The following is a 19898-nucleotide window of genomic DNA, read 5'->3' as shown; positions in this document are numbered from 1 at the left end:
TGAGAAAGTTTATATAATAGGGCAAAAGCAGGCTAATGCTAGCCTACTACTACTACTACTAGTAGTAGTAATATTCATTCATTCATTTTGTACCGCTTATCCTCACGTGGGTTGCGGGGGTTGCTCGAGCCTATTCCAGCTGTCTTCGGGCAAGAGGCGGGGTTTTTATTGATTTTAAACAAATTTCTCTGACAAATTTTATACTATAATAGGGCAAATGCAGGCTAATACTAGCCTACTACTACTACTACTAGTAGTAATAAACATTCATTCATTTTCTACCGCTTATCCTCACGAGGGTTGCGGGGGTTGCTGGAGCCTATTCCAGCTGTCTTCAGGCGAGAGGCTGGGTTTTTATTGATTTTAAACAAATTCTGACAAATTTTATATAATAGGGCAAAAGCAGGCTAATGCTAGCCTACTACTACTACTACTAGTAGTAATAAACATTCATTCATTTTCTACCGCTTATCCTCACAAGGGTCGCAGGGGTGCTGGAGCCTATCCCAATTGTCTTCAGGCGAGAGGCGGGGTTTTTATTGATTTTAAACAAATTTCTCTGACAAATTTTATATAATGGGGCAAAAGCAGGCTAATACTAGCCTACTACTACTACTACTAGTAGTAGTAATATTAATTCATTCATTTTCTACCGCTTATTCTCACGTGGGTTGCGGGGGTTGCTGGAGCCTATCCCAATTGTCTTCAGGCGAGAGGCGGGGTTTTTATTGATTTTAAACACATTTCTCTGACACATTTTATATAATAGGGCAAAAGCAGGCTAATGCTAGCCTACTACTACTACTACTAGTAGTAATAAACATTCATTCATTTTCTACCGCTTATCCTCACGAGGGTCGCGGGGGTGCTGGAGCCTATCCCAGCTGTCTTCGGGCGAGAGGCGGGGTTTTTATTGATTTTAAACAAATTTCTCTGACAAATTGTATACAATAGGGCAAATGCAGGCTAATACTAGCATACTACTACTACTACTAGTAGTAATAAACATTCATTCATTTTCTACCACTTATCCCCATGAGGGTCGTGGGGGTGCTGGAGCCTATCCCAGCTGTCTTCGGGGTACACCCTGGACTGGTGGCCAGCCAATCACAGGGCACATATAGACAAACAACCATTCACACTCACATTCATACCTATGGACAATTTGGAGTCGCCAATTAACCTAGCATGTTTTTTTGGAATTTGGGAGGAAACCGGAGTACCCGGAGAAAACCCACGCATGCACAGGGAGAACATGCAAACTTGGGTCTCCTAGCGGTGAGGTCTGCAAGCTAACCACTTGACCGCCGTGCAGCCTCTTGATGCGGAATCAGTCTTGTATAATTTAGTTAAGGAACAACTGGTGTTGTTGACAACGGACAAAGTAAAGTTGTGAGGTTGTTTTTGTTTTGTACTGTACTGTTTTATATGCTTAACGTCACTTTTATAGCACTTTTATAACATGTATCCGTTTTGGACATAAGTACAATATGTTACCATGGAGATCTAATATTACATTACGACATTTATTCCTAGCAAACTCCATTTACGATTCAGCAAAACATGGCAGCCTAAAGGCGGCATTTGCTAGTTTGATTCCTGAGCACTGCTTGGTTGTCTTCCCTGCTAACCATTTATACAATGTAGTGTATACAATGTATACAATGTAGTGTACCTAGTAATGTGTGTGTACCATGTTTATTATAAGTTGTTGTCTAAGCACTGTCCACATTCAAACTACTGATAAAATACATCAACTTTATGATTTTCTATGACAAGTTTTTTCAAATGAGAATTATTTTCTTTTGCAAAATTGTGAATAACATTTCCGAGACACACACACACACACACACACACACACACACACACACACACTGAGTCACGTCCCACCCAGGGTGTCTGCAGAGTTCCGGGCTGTGCGCCAATTAGAAGTAATGGCAGGAAGCTAGTTAGCGTTATCTGCTGCCATGGCGGCCTGCATTGGCACTGACAGACCCTGGACCGGTCACGTACTGTAGGGAGACAGTCCCGTCAGACGGCGAGCAAGGGAGGGGTTTGAGGTGCATGCTGGGTAGGAGATGGTAGACGGCTCCTAAGTAATTGAGGAAAAGATCCACACGTGGTGTTTATTATTTGTTGCCGTGTTTCATTGATGGAGCATAGACGTAGAGTAACCACGTAGTGTAGTGGATCCTCACGTTTCTACTTTATTTACATGAAGGCTCCTTGCTGTAGCTGTTATGTCTCCATTGTTTCTGCCGCACGCCCCACTTCCTGCATGCATTAGACTACGCGCAGCCCGGGTCTTGGCGCAGGTGGCAGAGAGGGTCGCTTGCAGGGCTTGGCACCACAATAAAGCTACGAGTACTACTCGAAAAAGAGGATGTAGTCCAAAAAAAGATCCAACAAAACAAACACGACAAATCCCCGAATTGGGCTCAGACACAACAGTCACGTCGCGTTCGCTCGGCAGGCAGACTGGCGGGCGCACGGAGGTGCTTGCATTCCACGCTGAGGGCCAACTGGGATTGTATTTACGTTGCGTTGGTATCAACATCTGGTAGGGTTGTTGATACAGCAGGTCACGGGTCACCACGGATGGAGTAAATACGGTCCGAATATACAGACTGATCAGGGGTGTCCAACATGCCCATCGAGGGCCAAGTACTGACAAATGGAAGAGTGTGGTTTGCCTTCTTTATTGGAATCATTTGCTTGAAAAAATAGTTGCACAAATTCCTTGGTGTGTGAGATGGATGGATGGATGGGTGGAATGGATGGATGGATGGAAGGGTGGATGAATGGGTGGATGGATGGATGGATGGATAGGTGGAATGGATGGATGGATGAAAGGGTGGATGAATGGGTGGATGGATGGATTGGATGGATGGATAGAAGGGTGGATGAATGGGTGGATGGATGGATGGATAGGTGGAATGGATGGATGGATGAAAGGGTGGATGAATGGGTGGATGGATGGATGGATAGGTGGAATGGATGGATGGATGAAAGGGTGGATGAATGGGTGGATGGATGGATGGATTGGATGGATGGATAGAAGGGTGGATGAATGGGTGGATGGATGATAGAAGGGTGGATGAATGGGTGGATGGATGGATGGATGGATAGAAGGGTGGATGAATGGGTGGATGGATGGATGGATGGGTGGATTGGATGGATGGATAGAAGGGTGGATGGGTGGATGGATGGGTGGATTGGATGGATGGATAGAAGGGTGGATGAATGGGTGGATGGATGGATGGGTGGATTGGATGGATGGATGGAAGGGTGGATGAATGGGTGGATGGATGGATGGATGGATGGATGGATGGATGGATGGATGGATGGATGGATTGGATGGATGGATGGATTGGATGGATGGATGGATTGGATGGATAGAAGGGTGGATGAATGGGTGGATGGATGATAGAAGGGTGGATGAATGGGTGGATGGATGGATGGATAGAAGGGTGGATGAATGGGTGGATGGATGGATGGATGGATGGATAGATGGGTGGATTGGGTGGATGGATAGAAGGGTGGATGAATGGGTGGATGGGTGGGTGGGTGGATTGGATGAATGATAGAAGGGTGGATGAATGGGTGGATGGATGGATGGATGGATGATGGATGGATGGGTGGATTGGATGGATGGATAGAAGATTGGATGAATGGGTGGATGGATGGATGGGTGGATTGGATGGATGGATGGAAGGGTGGATGAATGGGTGGATGGATGGATGGATGGATGGATGGATGGATGGATGGGTGGATTGGATGGATGGATAGAAGGGTGGATGAACGGGTGGGTGGATGGATGGATGGATGGGTGGATTGGATGGATGGATAGAAGGGTGGATGAATGGGTGGATGGATGGATGGATGGATGGATGGATGGATGGATGGATGGGTGGATTGGATGGATGGATGGAAGGGTGGATGAATGGGTGGATGGATGGATGGATGGATGGGTGGATTGGACGGATGGATAGAAGGGTGGATAAATGGGTGGATGAATGGGTGGATGGATGGATGGATGGGTGGATTGGACGGATGGATAGAAGGGTGGATGGATGGATGGATGGATGGATGGGTGGATTGGACGGATGGATAGAAGGGTGGATGAATGGGTGGATGGATGGATGGATGGATGGGTGGATTGGATGGTTGGATAGAATGCCAATTTGATATAATGCCAAAACCTCCATCTGGTGCTGTTGTGCAAGAGATGTTGTACTGCATATACGTAGTACATGAGCATACTGATTTAGTGCAGTGTCAGTTAGAAGTACTGCATTTAGAAATGCTTTTACGTAAACAAAACATCAGATTTTAACCAAAAAATCAGAATTGGCCATCATAACTACTGGCGACCAGCCCAGGGTTTTTTTCACTGGTTGCCCAAAGTCAACTGGTATAGACTTTATTTCCCAGCGACCCTGAACAGGATAAGCGATAGAAAGTGGATGGATGTATGAATGCATTTTGGGAATACAAAAAGTCAATTATTCAGTTGTTATGTGTGAATTTTGTGTCGAAACTCAGCACAGTGGGTCTTCGTCGTCTCTTCCAATGATGTTTGCTACTGCCAACATCCTTTTATGCAATGTTTGGACATGGACTCCTTCACTCATATGAAGGCATGCAAAACAACCTTTGTGATAAATAAACACTTCTCTGTACGCGTGAAATGCTGTTTGTTTGTTCCTGGCTTCCTGTTTTACAGCAACGGAGTCAATGACTTTTCATTCAGTATTCACGACCGGCTTGGATCTGGTGAATTACGACATCACTACAGTGCATGTCTACAAAGGACGGATACGGCCCAAATAAGTTGACAGATCTCCCAAGCATTGTTTAAATCAAGCCCACATCTGGTGCTGCTCGGTGGAGATGTTGTGGCTGTTCACATTAAGGCTCCGATGAGAGAATTAAAGGCAACATTGAAGATTGTTGAAAACTGCCCAGCTCCATGATGACTGATGTGTCTTTTACTGGAAAAGTCTCTCTTTGTGCACCAGCACGCTGAGCTCACTGCTAAATTCGGACATTTCAAGTCATCTGGACAGAACCACTCAACAGGAAGAAGCGTGATTAATTTGGCTTTTTAGTGCAGTTAAAGATTTGACTACACTCAATGAGAAAGCATAGTATAAGGTTATTTAATAGTTGTAGTACTGCAGGGGTGGCCATTACATCACCCAAATCATAAACAATATCACTCAGCTAATTCCCTGTTGCATAGCTCTACCTAAATACTTTATAAATATATTATAGCTATAAATATATGGTAATGTTTTTATTTCATTTGAACATGCATCAGATTACAATTGAGTGCATCCCATAATCAGTTCACAGTTCCACATGTCCAAAAGGAGTAGGAAGAAGCAAAGCTTATTATATCCTACCCCTCCATCAGGTACTTTTACAATCAGTAACTGTTACATTTGTTCACTTCCTGCTTTCCCAATATAAATTATTTTTTTTTTACTTTATTTTACACATTTTTATTTCTTTTTAATTCATTTTTTGTCTTGTATTTGCTACTTTGCTACTTTTACAATCAGTAATTGTTACATTTGTTCACTTCCTGCTTTCCTAATATATATATATATATATTTTACTTTGTTTTATTAATTTTTCTTATTATTTTTTTTTCTTTTATTTGCTACTTTGCTAATTTGAGTGTTACATTCACTAACTGGACACCCAGATAAACTTACAAATGTCAAAATTTGTTCACTTCCTGCTTTCCTAATATAGTGTAAGTTTTTTTCTTTTTTCTTTTTTTTTTTTCCTTTTTATTTTTCTTGTCACGTACTGAAGTACGAGGTGATATGACCGTGATATTCATTTTTAAAGTAGCTTTCAGGCTGAAAAGTCTGATCACCCCTGTTGTGGTGGAACAATGGTTGTGGTAAACAGGGATTTCAATGCCCCCCCACACACCCCCTTAGTGTCTCTCTGACTGTCTTCTCTGTGAATAAACATAACATGGATAAAAATAGCAAGTAGCTTTGCCGTCACTTTCACATTGACCACAGACACAATGAGGAGGAACCTTTGTTTACAGTTCAGACATTTGCTATCTCCGCGTGTAAAGAATAATGTAATGTTTGGTGGTATTTATAATCATACTCTGCTTTCTTTTTTTTAAAATTACTCAGCACACACTCTCATGAAACTTTGGGGATTGACAGTGGCGGCATGAGGCCTATTTTAGGGGGACTTTAATCCCCCTAAAATGTTCCTAAGCCCCCTAAATATTTTGATATTTTTTATAGATTTTTTAAATCGATTTGTTAATAGATATATTTTTTATTACATTTTTTACCAAAATAATCTCTGACGAATTTCATATAATAGGGCAAAAGCAGGCTAATAAGCAAGCTAATAAGCAGGCTAATACTAGCCTACTACTACTACTAGTGGTAGTAGTAATAATCATAAGAAGAATAATGATTATAGTAATAATAATAGGCTAATTATTAATATAATAATGATTATTATATCATTGATCACTGTCCAGTGGTTTTGCAGTGTAGGTTGTGTGTGGGGATCGATGGCATATTTGCTAGTGGAAATAAGATATAATAAATATAATATATAAAAATAAAAAATAAAAAATAAAAAATAAAAAATAAAAAATAAAAAATAAAAAATAAAAAATAAAAAATAAAAAATAAAAAATAAAAAATAAAAAATAAAAAATAAAAAATAAAAAATAAAAAATAAAAAATAAAAAATAAAAAATAAAAAAACAATAAGAATATAACAAATATACTGTACAGTAGTTGTAGTGACATACAACTGTTTCAGTGGATATTGTTTGATCAATTCCTGGATCTGAAAACAACATTGAATATTTTCCTTTTTATTGTTCTTTACGCTCTACTGTCACCATCTGATTACAAGCACACACACATACACACACACACACGGATCTGAGTTGCCAGAGGAGCGTGAGGGTGTGTCATGTCCAGCCTTTTCACTTCCACTTCCCACTGTCTCGCCTTCTTGTCCTCCACCGTCCTCTCATTGTTTGTCCACGTCACTACGTAACCTGCCACTGTTTGTATATCGGTGTACTATATACAGTAAGTCTATGCATGTAAAATGCACACTATGTCATTGTTAGTATTACACTGTGTTACACAATAGATTGTGTGTATTGTAAATGTCGTCATAACTGCAAAATAAATCACAAAGTACAATGTATGTTGTACATACACTAGTTCCCATAGGAATAAACATTGCGTCTATTTAAGGGAGTCCCGTATGGACAAGGGCACGTGTGGACCCCAGTAGATGGGTGGCCATGGCGATCTTTCAGGGCACGTGTCGGTGTGTCATTGTCAAGAATTGGAAGGTCGTGCATCCCGTTTAGTCACTGTTAAAGTCCATAATCCCCAAAATGTGTCGTGATGAGTAGAATTGTCTGGGTCGGTCAATTCCTATGGATTCTTCTCGTAGTCCATATTTTAATATGGAGAATATAAAAAATATTAAAATTTCTTTGCGGGTAGGGAATCAGGAACCCCAACCACTAGTGCTTGATGGTGGCGTCGTTGGGAATTGTAAACAAATACGTTTTTTTTTACAGAGAAGCAGAGAGTGTATTGCGCCTACAGCCACGGCCCCTCTGTGACATCACAAAGGAACAATTTAGCAACGCCCTCTGAAACAGAGCGTTTTGAACCATCCCAATTTTCTTTCAGGGCCCACTTCCAAATTTGCAAACCTCATTATCTGAAATGTTGGCATCAATTAACACAAGAATACAACATTCTAATGACATTTATAGGTCAGAATAGTGGAAAAAACATCATTTAAGTGCAATTTAGCATATTTCAAACAGCTTATTTATGCGTGCTAGTATACTAAAATGTATTAACAAACAATAAATTCTACAATGTATGAGAGAAGAGAATTATATTTGTGTGTTTCTATGGCAAATAAAGTGTGACATGGAGCGGCGGTCAATGTGTGTGCCCACCCTTGCTGATGGGGCTCATTATGAGCACACTTCAATTTAATCAGTCATAATAACCCACCCTGATAATCAAGCTGATAATTTATCCCATCAAACGTTTTATGCTTTGATTGGCTACTCTGGTGTAGAGGTGGGAGGGGCAGGCTGGCTTTCAGCCAATGAAACGGATAGGACCCGTAGGACGCGGTAATTATACTCTGGTAGATGAAAGACCAGTGACGGAAGGGCTGTAATTTATTGTGTGATATCAAATGTTGCGTATATTTACAAGTATATTTATGGCTTCACGTACGTGGCCCAACCAGGGAATTGGAGTTTGCACAGAGCTAAGTTTGCTAATGTTTATATGTGTATATTATAGATAGATAGATAGATAGATAGACTCCCTTTATTGTCATTGCACAAAAACACAGTAGTGAAATTGCCAACGAAATGTCGTTGCCTGGCTCCCATATAATAACAGACACAAAAGAAGATAAGTAATAATAAATAATAATAATAATAATAATAATGTGGAGAATGACTGTATCATGAATAGGGCACCTCCATTAAAAAAATCAGATCTTTAAACTCACCGGTTCAAAGCTATTTTTTAAACAATTTGACTTCAATCTGAATTTAGTGCCATTATTTTGAAATACAGTTGTTACATTAAAATGGACTGACTTGAATGTAATAAAGGTGATTTAATTTATGAATGACCAAACAGCGTGTAGTATAAACAATGGAGGATGAGAACGTTTCTTTTTCTCTCCACCCACTTCTTGCTTCCTCTCATCTCCTCCCGGGCTCCTATATAATTCCAGGCTCAGGCTCCCCCTGCCATAACTCCATAGCTCTAAAACTGCTATCAATATTTGATCGACTGATTGACTAGATCGGATTAAGAATTAGACTGAAAGGTGATTTGGTGACCATGGCAACAGAGGAATGTTTCTACCTGAGAATGGCCTTGCATTTGATGCTTCTTTTTACATGTAGCACAGGTAAGACATGTGACTTCCTGTTGGAATTGTGAAAATGTGACGACTGTTTGTGTTTATTGCATATGTGATGAATGGGAATAATTTGTAAATATCTCCAATAAAGAAGATTATTAGGGTTAGATGGTACATTTCCGTTCTTTCTCAGACGCCAAGATGGACATCATCACCAGTAAGCAAGATATTCAAGTTGGAGATGAGATTTTACTTTTGTGCAAAGGTGAGTTTCTCATTGATTTGAATGTAAAATTTGAATATCCGCATCTTTAATACAACATGGGGGTCACTTTTAAGCTCCAGGCTCCTGGTAATGCTTAGTTAAATGTTCCCATTCTCACACAGCTGGGGGAGAGGGAGACATAATGTGGCAAAAGAACGGCGAGGACGTCGATGAAGAAATGGTATCAAAGGTGGACGAGACCTCCTCTAAATTGTTCATCAGGAGAGCCACGGTGGCAGATGGCGGCAGGTATACCTGCACTTGTGACTTCGACAACGGACACAAGGATGAAGTTCAGACCCAGCTTTATGTTTATGGTATGTAGGATGTCAATCACTCTAGTACGGGGGTTCCCTAACTTGACCAACTCGGGGCCCACTTCAAAATATATAAGAATAATAGCATTGTAATATAGTGTAATAGCACTATAATAATTATTATAAATAATAATAATAATAATAATAATAATAATAATAATAATAATAATAATAATAATAATAATAATAATAATAATAATTATTATTATTATTATTATTATTATTATTATTATTATTATTATTATTATTATTATTATTATTAATATTATTATGTATTATATAATAGGGCCCACTTCAAAATATATAATAATAATAGCACTGTAATATAGTGTAATAGCACTATAATAATAATTATAAATAATAGCAATAATAATAATAATAGTAATAATAATAATAAGTATTATCATTAATATATAATAAGGGCCCACTTCGAAATATATAATAATAGCACTGTAATATAGTGTAATAGCACTATAATAATAATTATAAATAATAATTATAATTATTATTACTATTATTATTATTATTATATAAGGGCCCACTTAAAATATATATAATAATAATAGCACTGTAATATAGTGTAATAGCACTATAGTAATAATAATAATACTATTAGAAATACAATAATAATAATAATAATAATAATAATAATAATAATAATAATAATAATAATAATAATAATAATAATAATAATAATAATAATAATAATAATAATAATAATAAATTCTCATACTTTTTCATAACTGCATTCAAGACTGGCATGATGACCAGAGAGCTACGTTCCAATCATAAACTCTATAAGGTTCCTAAAATATTGTGACAGGCCAATAACACTCAATAGGTTATTATTTATGCTTACAAATATTTTTTTTAATCATGCAATAAATATTGTACAATAAAAATAATTTTAAAAATAATATATGCAAAAATGAATCATATTTTAATGACCTGTAATGGCCCACCTGCAGTACCACCACGGCCCACCCTTTGGGAATCAATGCTCTAGTAGATATGCATCATAAAACTATCATAAAAATCATAACTGGCTACTTCATAAAGTAAAGCGGTCATGTAAATCAGAGCGTATCACCATAACAATTATCCTGTATCTCGTGTCAGAGGGTCCCTCATTCGGAAGCACCCCCACCTACCATGAGTTTCTGGAGGGCACAGATGGGAAGGTTCCTTGTCTGGTGTCTGGGAAGCCGGCAGTGGAGGTCCGCTGGGCATACAACAAGGAGGCCATCTTTTCTCGTGGTGAGTACACGTATATGTATGTTTAAGTATTGTGTATATCGATCCCTTATATTAACAATATATTTTTCTTTATAGGAAATCATGTTCGCCAGCTGCCTGATAACGCGCTCCTGATTGAGAAAGTGCGGAGACAGGATGCTGGGACATACGTGTGCCAAGCCCAGATTAAAGGAAGACCCATCATCAAGCAGCTTTTCATATCTGTTGTTATTAATGGTTTGTATATTCTTTGCATCATCCTTTATGACATGTTGAGTCAACCAGAAATTAATTCATAATGAATAATATTTCTATATATATCTCAACTTGATGCAGCTCCTCCTACTGTGCGTCTGAGAGAAGAGGTAAGGAAAGTGATAGCTGGACCAGAAACCAATGTTTCCCTGCTGTGTTTGGTGGACGGGCAACCAAAACCCAACATCACCTGGAGCATGTAAGACCTGATTTTACCTGCAGGAAACGTTTAATGACACACGTTAAATCCACATTATGGCAGCAGGGTGGTTGGCATGGCTGCATCATATGCAGCTGGGTTCAAACCTTGACCTTGTGGAGTTGGCATAGTCCCCATATACATGGGTTTGGGTTTCTCTCAAAGCCCTTTAAAAGTGGAAACTAAAGGGTCGGACAACGCAGAAACAAAACATACTTTTGTGTACTATATGTGCTGTGTTGTACTTTTAATAAATCATACATGATTTATTGATGGATATGATGGATTATATCAGATTGTTTTTTTTTTATTCCACCATCTGACTGCCATTGATCCATCCAACTTCCATGCCGTTTATCCTCACTAGGGTCGTGGCTATGCTGGTGGCCAGCCAATCACAGGACACATATAGTCAAACAACCATTCACACTCACATTCATACCTATAATAATGACAATTTGGATGTACATGTACACATGGGGGGGCGGCACGGCGGTCGAGTGGTTAGCGCACAGACCTCACAGCTAGGAGACCAGGGTTCAATTCCACCCTCGGGCATCTCTGTGTGGAGTTTGCATGTTCTCCCCGTGCATGCGTGGATTTTCTCCGGGTACTCCGGTTTCCTCCCACATTCCAAAAACATGCTAGGTTAATTAGCGACTCCAAATTGTCCATAGGTATGAATGTGAGTGTGAATGGTTGTTTGTCTATATGTGCCCTGTGATTGGCTGGCCACCAGTCCAGGTTGTACCCCGCCTTACACCCGAAGACAGCTGGGATAGGCTCCAGCACCCCCGCGACCCTCGTGAGGAAAAGCGGTAGAAAATGAATGAATGAATGAATGTACACATGGGGGGCGGCACGGCGGTCGAGTGGTTAGCGCGCAGACCTCACAGCTAGGAGACCAGGGTTCAATTCCACCCTCGGCCATCTCTGTGTGGAGTTTGCATGTTCTTCCCGTGCATGCGTGGGTTTTCTCCGGGTACTCCGGTTTCCTCCCAAAAACATGCTAGGTTAATTAGCGACTCCAAATTGTCCATAGGTATGAATGTGAGTGTGAATGGTTGTTTGTCTATATGTGCCCTGTGATTGGCTGGCCACCAGTCCGGGGTGTACCCCGCCTCTCGCCCAAAGACAGCTGGGATAGGCTCCAGCACCCCCACAACCCTTGTGAGGATAAGCGGTAGAAAATGAATGAATGAATGAATGTACACATGGGGAGACCATGCAAACTCCACACAGCAGAGATTTGAACCCAGGTCTTCCCTATCTCCTTACTGTGTGGCCAACATGCTATTCCCATTAAGGTACCATGCAGTATTGTGATATTCAGTATATAATATATACATTTCTCTGCAATTCTAACTCACAGGCCGGTACTTTATGACCCTGCACATCATAAGTTCAACTCTGACCGCAGCCAGTTGACCATAACGTCAGTTGTCAGGGATGACTATGGCGAGTATGTCTGCACGGCCACCAACAAGATCACTGAAACCAGTGCCACCATCTTGCTTCATGTTTTTGGTGAGTTCTTTGTGAATACCAGTACCATGCTACGGTACACGTGCAGTACAAATGCGATGTTGGATTTCATTTCATTTCAGAGGCGCCAGAGGTGTCTTTGTCAGTCGAGCAGCAGAACGTCAACACAGGCGAGCGTGTCTCTGTGGCCTGTAACGTGTCCGGTCTTCCTCAGCCTGAACTGCACTGGATCAACAAGTACAACGGACAAACCCTGGTGGGTGCACATGACACACGGAACCGGGTGGGGTTTTATTGATCTATGTTGGGTCCAATATGTGTATTATATCTTTGTGTTTGGCCTGCAGTACTCTTCTTCTGGTCGTGTCCGTGTTGAGGAAGGTGTGTTGGTAATTGATGAAATAGTGCCCTCTGATGGAGGTCTGTATTCCTGCATGGCGGTCAGCAGCATCGGCAATGCATCGAGAGATGTTGCCCTTCACAGTAAGAGCTTGTTTTCTTTGCATTGGAACTATATTAGCTTCCTCCTCACATTAGCTATATTAGCTTCACAATATGTTTATTAATTATAATTAATAATATAATATAATAATATATATTAATAATATAATATAATAATATATATTAATAATATAATATAATATAATATAATATAATATAATATAATATAATATAATATAATATAATATAATATAATATAATATAATATAATATAATATCATATAATATCATATAATATCATATAATATCATATAATATAATATAATATAATATAATATAATATAATATAATATAATATAATATAATATAATATAATATAATATAATATAATATAATATAATATAATATAATATAATATAATACAATACAATATAATATAATATAATATAATATTATTTTAATATAATAAAATATAATATCATATTATGTCATATAAATTAATATTTAAATTATATTTTAATATTATTTTAATATAATAAAATATCATATCATATAAAATAATATTTAAATGAAATGAAATGATATGATATTATATGATATTATATGATATTATATGATATTATATGATATTATATGATATTATATGATATTATATGATATTATATGATATTATATGATATTATATGATATTATATGATATTATATGATATGATATGATATTATATTATATTATATTATATTATATTATATTATATTATATTATATTATATTATATTATATTATATTATATTATATTATATTATATTATATTATATTATATTATATTATATTATATTATATTATATTATATTATATTATATTATATTATATTATATTATATTATATTATATTATATTATATTATAAAAACTCCTTTCTTCTGTAAAGTGTCTTTGAGTATTTTGAAAAGCGCTATACAAATAAAACGTATTATTCTTATTATTATTATTAATATAATATAATATTAATTATAATTAAAAACTACAATTTTCCATACCACTTGTTCTCATTAGATACATCCTGTATAAAGTATAAACAAGCGACCATTCACTTTCCAATAAGCCATACAAGACACAAGACATTTTGTTCTCTTGACTCCCAGCCCAGCCTGGTCCTCCTCTCTACGTATCCGTGTCACCTGGTCCTGCATCGGTCTTCTTCTCCCTCAAAACTCTGCCTGTCAGTGGGGGGACACCCATCACAAGCTTCGTCCTCCAGTGGAGGGAAAATGCAGCTGAACAATGGAAGGAGGTCACAGTCCCAAACGCTGGTAATTCACTGCTATTGCTAACTAATAAGTGCTATATGTAATGAATATCCTAATTTATTTCTTGTGTTTCTATACATAGACACACTGGCTATGACTTCCCTCCGGCCGTACACATTGTATAGCGTACGTTTGGCTGCTATGAATGCAGCCGGACTGGGCCAATTCTCAGAAGCAAACATTGTCCGCACCCAAGGAATACGTGAGTGTCACACACTGACGTCATGTTAGTAACTGGGGGTGTCGTGAGATCTCATGAGGTTCTGGTTTGGGAAAAGCTGTCTTGTGAGAACAGGGAACTGGGAACTATGGCGTCTGATAAGTCACAATATATATATAATTGGCATTGTTCGAGGCCGTATTGGAACCACACATTATGTGCTTTATGCACACTATTAACCTTGCAATGCAACTTACCTGGTGCGACATGTGGCTGTTTTTTCCATTAGAGCTCAACCATTCATTCATTCATTTTCTACCGCTTTTTCCTCACGAGGGTCGCGGGGGGTGCTGGAGCCTATCCCAGCTGTCTTCGGGCGAGAGGCGGGGTACACCCTGGACTGGTCGCCAGCCAATCACAGGGCACATATAGACAAACAACCATTCACACTCGCATTCATACCTATGGACAATTTGGAGTCGCCAATTAACCTAGCATGTTTTTGGAATGTGGGAGGAAACCGGAGTACCCGGAGAAAACCCACACAGAGATGGCCGAGGGTGGGGACCGAACCCTGGTCTCCTAGCTGTGAGGTCTGCGCACTAACCACCAGACCGCCGTGCCGCCAGAGCTCAACCAATTTCATGTAAAGTAATTCTACATTTGATCAAAGTTACTTAAGATTTGTCAGATCAAAACGCATAGACGATCCAATTTGGTGCATTGTTTCGTCTGGACTTTGGAGTGGACGCCTCAGGTTCGAATCTCCACTAGTAAGCATCATCGGTATTTGTCAGGAAGGGCATCTGGAATATAAAAGGATCAAGTATGCGGATCAAAAAGATCCGCTGTGGCGACCCCGTATTGACTTTCACTTTTGCACACACATGACATATTTATGTGTGTTATTATTGTTATGGTTCATGTATCTTGTATGATTGTGATCATTTTTATCATTTCATCTTCTGGTATATGTCTCCATCGCTATCATCACCGCACCGTGTTGCCTGATGCTCTCCAATATCCATCATCCCTCTGCAGGAGGTAAGCCATTATAGTGACTATAGTTCTTCATGGCTGTTAAGTCATCATTTGCTGCGGTAGACATGACAGATATTGTTAATTTCCTGTACGGTGTTTGTGCATTGCCGTTTAGGTGAGCCCGACAGCCCACTTTTGTTGTCTGATGAGATGAACGTTGAGGGGAACTCCTTCTCTGTGCCCCTTAAACCTACCGGCGATGGTGGGACTCCTCTCCTGCACTACACTGTGCGATATCGCCAGGTATCGATATGACTATATTACTGTATGAACCACGTTTGAGTGGAAGGGGTGATAAATGAAAGAAAAGTTAATTTCAGTACTTTTCTTCCACAATCATATCTACTGAAGTTCAGTTCAGAACGTTTTCTATCAGCGTCTTCTAATCAACTCCTGTTTTCTGGTTCCTTTTGTCTTCCATGCTTCATCCTCTCCTAGGATAAAGATGGGGCTGAGTGGAAGGAGAAGCAACTGTCATCCAATACTGACTCCGTCACGCTCAAAGACCTGACCTTTGGCTCTGACTATCAACTGGAAGTCCTAGCAATTAATATGAATGGTTCCTCTATCCCCGCGGTATTCAACTTCACCATTGCAGAACAACCTGGTATGAATCTTCACATCAGAGGTGCCTTTGTTTCTCAGGGAAGAAGTACATTTGAGACACTTATATGCTAGGAATACGTTAAAAAGCCATAACATTTCAGTATGTGGAATCAAACTATGGAATGGATTGAGTAAGGGAATCAAACAATGCACAACGATGAGCCAATTCAAGAAACAATACAAGCAGTTGATGTTTGCTAAATACAAGGATGAAGAGTCTTGAACCAGTCATGATGTGCTATATATATCACTATATTGACACTTACTATGGTACCCATTATGGCATTGGATGTTCATATCACCTCATACTTCGGTATGTAAAATAAAATAAAATAAAATAAAATAAAATAAAATTAAATAAAATTAAATAAAATTAAATTAAATAAAATAAAATTAAATTAAATTAAATTAAATTAAATCAAATTAAATTAAATTAAATTAAATTAAATTAAATTAAATTAAATTAAATTAAATTAAATTAAATTAAATTAAATTAAATTAGGAAAGCAGGAAGTGAACAAATGTAACAGTTACTGATTGTAAAAGTACCAGGATTTAATAAGCTTTGCTTCTTCCTACTCCTTTTCGACATGTGGAACTGTGAACTGATTATGGGATGCACTCAATTGTAATCTGATGCATGTTCAAATGAAATAAAACCATTACCATTACATAAACATCACCTCAACTAAACTTTATATCCTCTCTTCTTATACCTTCATGCACTCCCAGTACGGAGAAGCAGCATGACCAAAGGCAGCGTGGTCGGCATCGTCATGGTGATCTTCCTGGTAGTGTTCCTGATAGTGGATGCCACCTGCTGCTACAGGAACCATTGTGGTCTTCTCATGTCTATTGCTGTCAAACTCTTTGGACAGAAAGTTCCAGGCCTGAAAGTTCTTGAAGAAGGAGAAGGCGCCGCGAAGGAGTAAGTAGCTTTCGGTTCTGCATCTTTGAAAAAAATGAAAGCAGCTGGTAATGACTTTAATCCCGTTTTTTATAGGGATTTGAATATGAATGGGATGTCCACTCCCAGAGGTGGCAGACACCATACAGGAGTTCAGACAAACTCCTCAAAAGAAGGCGGACCACTAACAGAGGTCGCCTGTGACAAAGTTTCCCTCACTAAACATGAGTATGTACACAACTAAGTATTAGTCCTTGTCACTTGGATTACATTTATATGCCACCCAAATAACTGCAGTATTATGTCGTAAATCAGTGGTCTCAAACACGCGGCCCGTGGGCCAAATGTGGCCCGCAGAACACCAGTTTGAGGCCCCCGCCTTGATATGAAAGTTTAATGTTAGTGCGGCCCGCGCAAGTTTGATATGGATGCTGTATGGTATCATGTACCCAGAAAAAATTATTATGTTTGATTAATGTTCATGTTAAAGGTTAAATAACTGTTAATAGTTATCCTCCCTATCCGTGTGGAAGTGGTAAGTTTTTGGCTATTTAAGTTTAAAGGAAATAACTTGAAGGCTACCGTTTAGGTCGCTAGCTCTCCAGTTTGCGAGTTAGCATGTGTCTCAAGACCGTGCAGTTGCGCAATATGTTGTAAATAAAAAAAATATTAATGTGACTATAGTCGTGTTTTGTCATGTCTACAGGGCTCTAATAATGCTTTGTTCATTTTAATCTGAAAAAAATAATTTGTCTACCCACCAACTATATGTGGTTTCTTAGGTTTTTATTATTTGCTGTTTTATTATTATTATTATTATTATTATTATTATTATTATTATTATTATTATTATTATTATTATTATTATTATTATTATTATTATTATTATTATTATTATTATTATTATTATTATATTTATTACTGATTGATTGATTTTCTTTATTCTTGATTTGTTTATTTATTTTTCATCTTATTTTGTGTAGAAAAATAAAAATTAAGATATTTGAGAACAGTGGAATGTTTTATCAGAGCTTTTATTGTAGAAAATCTGAACCAAAGCACTGAAAAAGTTTGTATATTTTTCCGTTTTTAATAAATGCGTTTTTTTTTTTTTTTGGAAAACCTGATGCGGCCCAGCCTTGCCCAGACCCTAGCTCCAGTGGCCCCCAAGTAAATTGAGTTTGAGACCCTTGTAGTAAATGCTAGGGGCATGGTGATGCAATGGCATCATGACCAATCAGATAGCTCAAGCTCATACCTGATTAATCGGGATAGATATTCCCAAATGCATCCATCCATCCATCCATTTTCTATACCGCTTATCCATATACCATTTAAATATCAATACTGTATATCAATAATGATTTCTTTATTTCCCACAGGACAACACAACCAGACAGGAATCTTCCCAAAAGAGATGCATGAGGTTAACATCTCCAAGCCATGAAAACCACATTTTCAAAGACAACCATCCAAGCTTCAGTCTCGTCAGCAGTGTTGTGGAAACCAAATGAACGTGTGGTTCTTTCATTCTTCTACGCGACTGATGTTTTGCGACGACAGCAAAGCATCCTCTGACTTTCTCATCGTGAAAACATCCCATTTTGTAATAAGGCCGTTTCAGATGGCAAGTGATACATGATGATCATCGTGGTGGTCTGCTCGCTCAGCTGAGTTCATCGTAAAGCTTTAAGGTCCATGGAATTCTTATAGCTCCATTTACAGGGTGATGTTGAGATCGGTCTTTTACAGGGTATTGGTGTATGTAATTTATTCTTGAAATGACAATGTTCTTAAGTTGGCACAAATGAGTTTTGAATAATGCAGACCAAACGTTTGTGTATTCCTAACAATATCCAGAGCAGCTCTTTTAACATTCAAATAATGCCTTTCTGTGTTCATGTATTTAAGTGTTTGCATTTTATTAACTTGTTATTAATGTTCTATTGCCACTGCTTTGCTGAGCTTCATGTTATAACAAGAAACACAAGTAACACAGGTGAATTGGAATGAAACATTTAATATGTTATGATAATATAAAGTACACACAAAACATATGGCAGTAAGAACGTATTCTACAATCTTCAATGTGTGACGATAATGTATGATTCCATCATGTTTGCACATGAGTTGATGAAGTGCTGTACATGTTTGTACATACATTGAATAATAAATCATTAACACAAAAAGTCTCTGGATATTCCATAGCTGTGTTTTTTTCTACCGATTTGCAGTTATGTATATTGTTGACCAAAACAATGCTCATCTCTGGTATTTAAAATAAAAATTGATATTAAATAACTTAAACTGAGAACAAATAGAGCTGCATGGTGAACTAGTGGTTAGCGCGCAGGCCACAGAGTCAGGAGACCCTAGTTTGATTCCACCCTCAGAGTTTGCATGTTCTCCCCGTGGGGTTTTTCCGGGACTCTGGTTTCCTCCCACATTCCAAAAACATAAGGGGGATCAAATACTTATTTTTCTCACTATGTATGTATAATATATAAAGTATATAATTAGAGTGTCTCTCGGATTTAGTACACCTGAGTTAGAATATTATTTTATATTATAATGCAGGGGTGTCCAAACTTTTTCCATCTGCATCAACATTTTGTCATTTTTTTTGTTCTGATTGTGCCTCTTTGTTCTTTTTATATTTTTCCACCAATTATTTGTTTCATTTGATTTCTACATAGCTTTTGTGTATAAATAACAATTATAATAATAATAATGAAAGAAAAAATCTAAAT

General features: G+C 38.0%; 1 protein-coding gene across 1 annotated transcript; it reads left to right on the top strand.

Moving 5' to 3' along the window:
* Positions 1-8828: 8828 nt before the first annotated feature.
* Positions 8829-19283, top strand: ncam3 (neural cell adhesion molecule 3). Its single transcript, XM_058053467.1, has 16 exons — positions 8829-8979; positions 9125-9196; positions 9319-9513; positions 10633-10770; positions 10846-10986; positions 11086-11203; positions 12576-12730; positions 12811-12944; positions 13036-13171; positions 14270-14437; positions 14517-14637; positions 15749-15878; positions 16074-16242; positions 16974-17169; positions 17245-17376; positions 18531-19283. Exons 1-16 carry the CDS (start codon positions 8910-8912, stop codon positions 18571-18573), a joined length of 2118 nt encoding a protein of 705 aa, XP_057909450.1. The 5' UTR covers positions 8829-8909; the 3' UTR covers positions 18574-19283.
* Positions 19284-19898: the final 615 nt, after the last annotated feature.

The sequence above is a fragment of the Doryrhamphus excisus genome, chromosome 17 (assembly GCF_030265055.1).
Source record: "Doryrhamphus excisus isolate RoL2022-K1 chromosome 17, RoL_Dexc_1.0, whole genome shotgun sequence".
Lineage (NCBI taxonomy): Eukaryota > Metazoa > Chordata > Actinopteri > Syngnathiformes > Syngnathidae > Doryrhamphus > Doryrhamphus excisus.
This window is presented reverse-complemented; position numbering and strand designations above follow the sequence as displayed.

Bases quoted from the DNA above. Each gene is read 5' to 3' on its own strand.
- ncam3 (XM_058053467.1), top strand. From the start codon at position 8,910: ATGGCAACAGAGGAATGTTTCTACCTGAGAATGGCCTTGCATTTGATG. The intron at 10,987-11,085 runs GTTTGTATATTC...AACTTGATGCAG, and splicing joins CATATCTGTTGTTATTAATG to CTCCTCCTACTGTGCGTCTG. The intron at 16,243-16,973 runs GTATGAATCTTC...ATGCACTCCCAG, and splicing joins CACCATTGCAGAACAACCTG to TACGGAGAAGCAGCATGACC.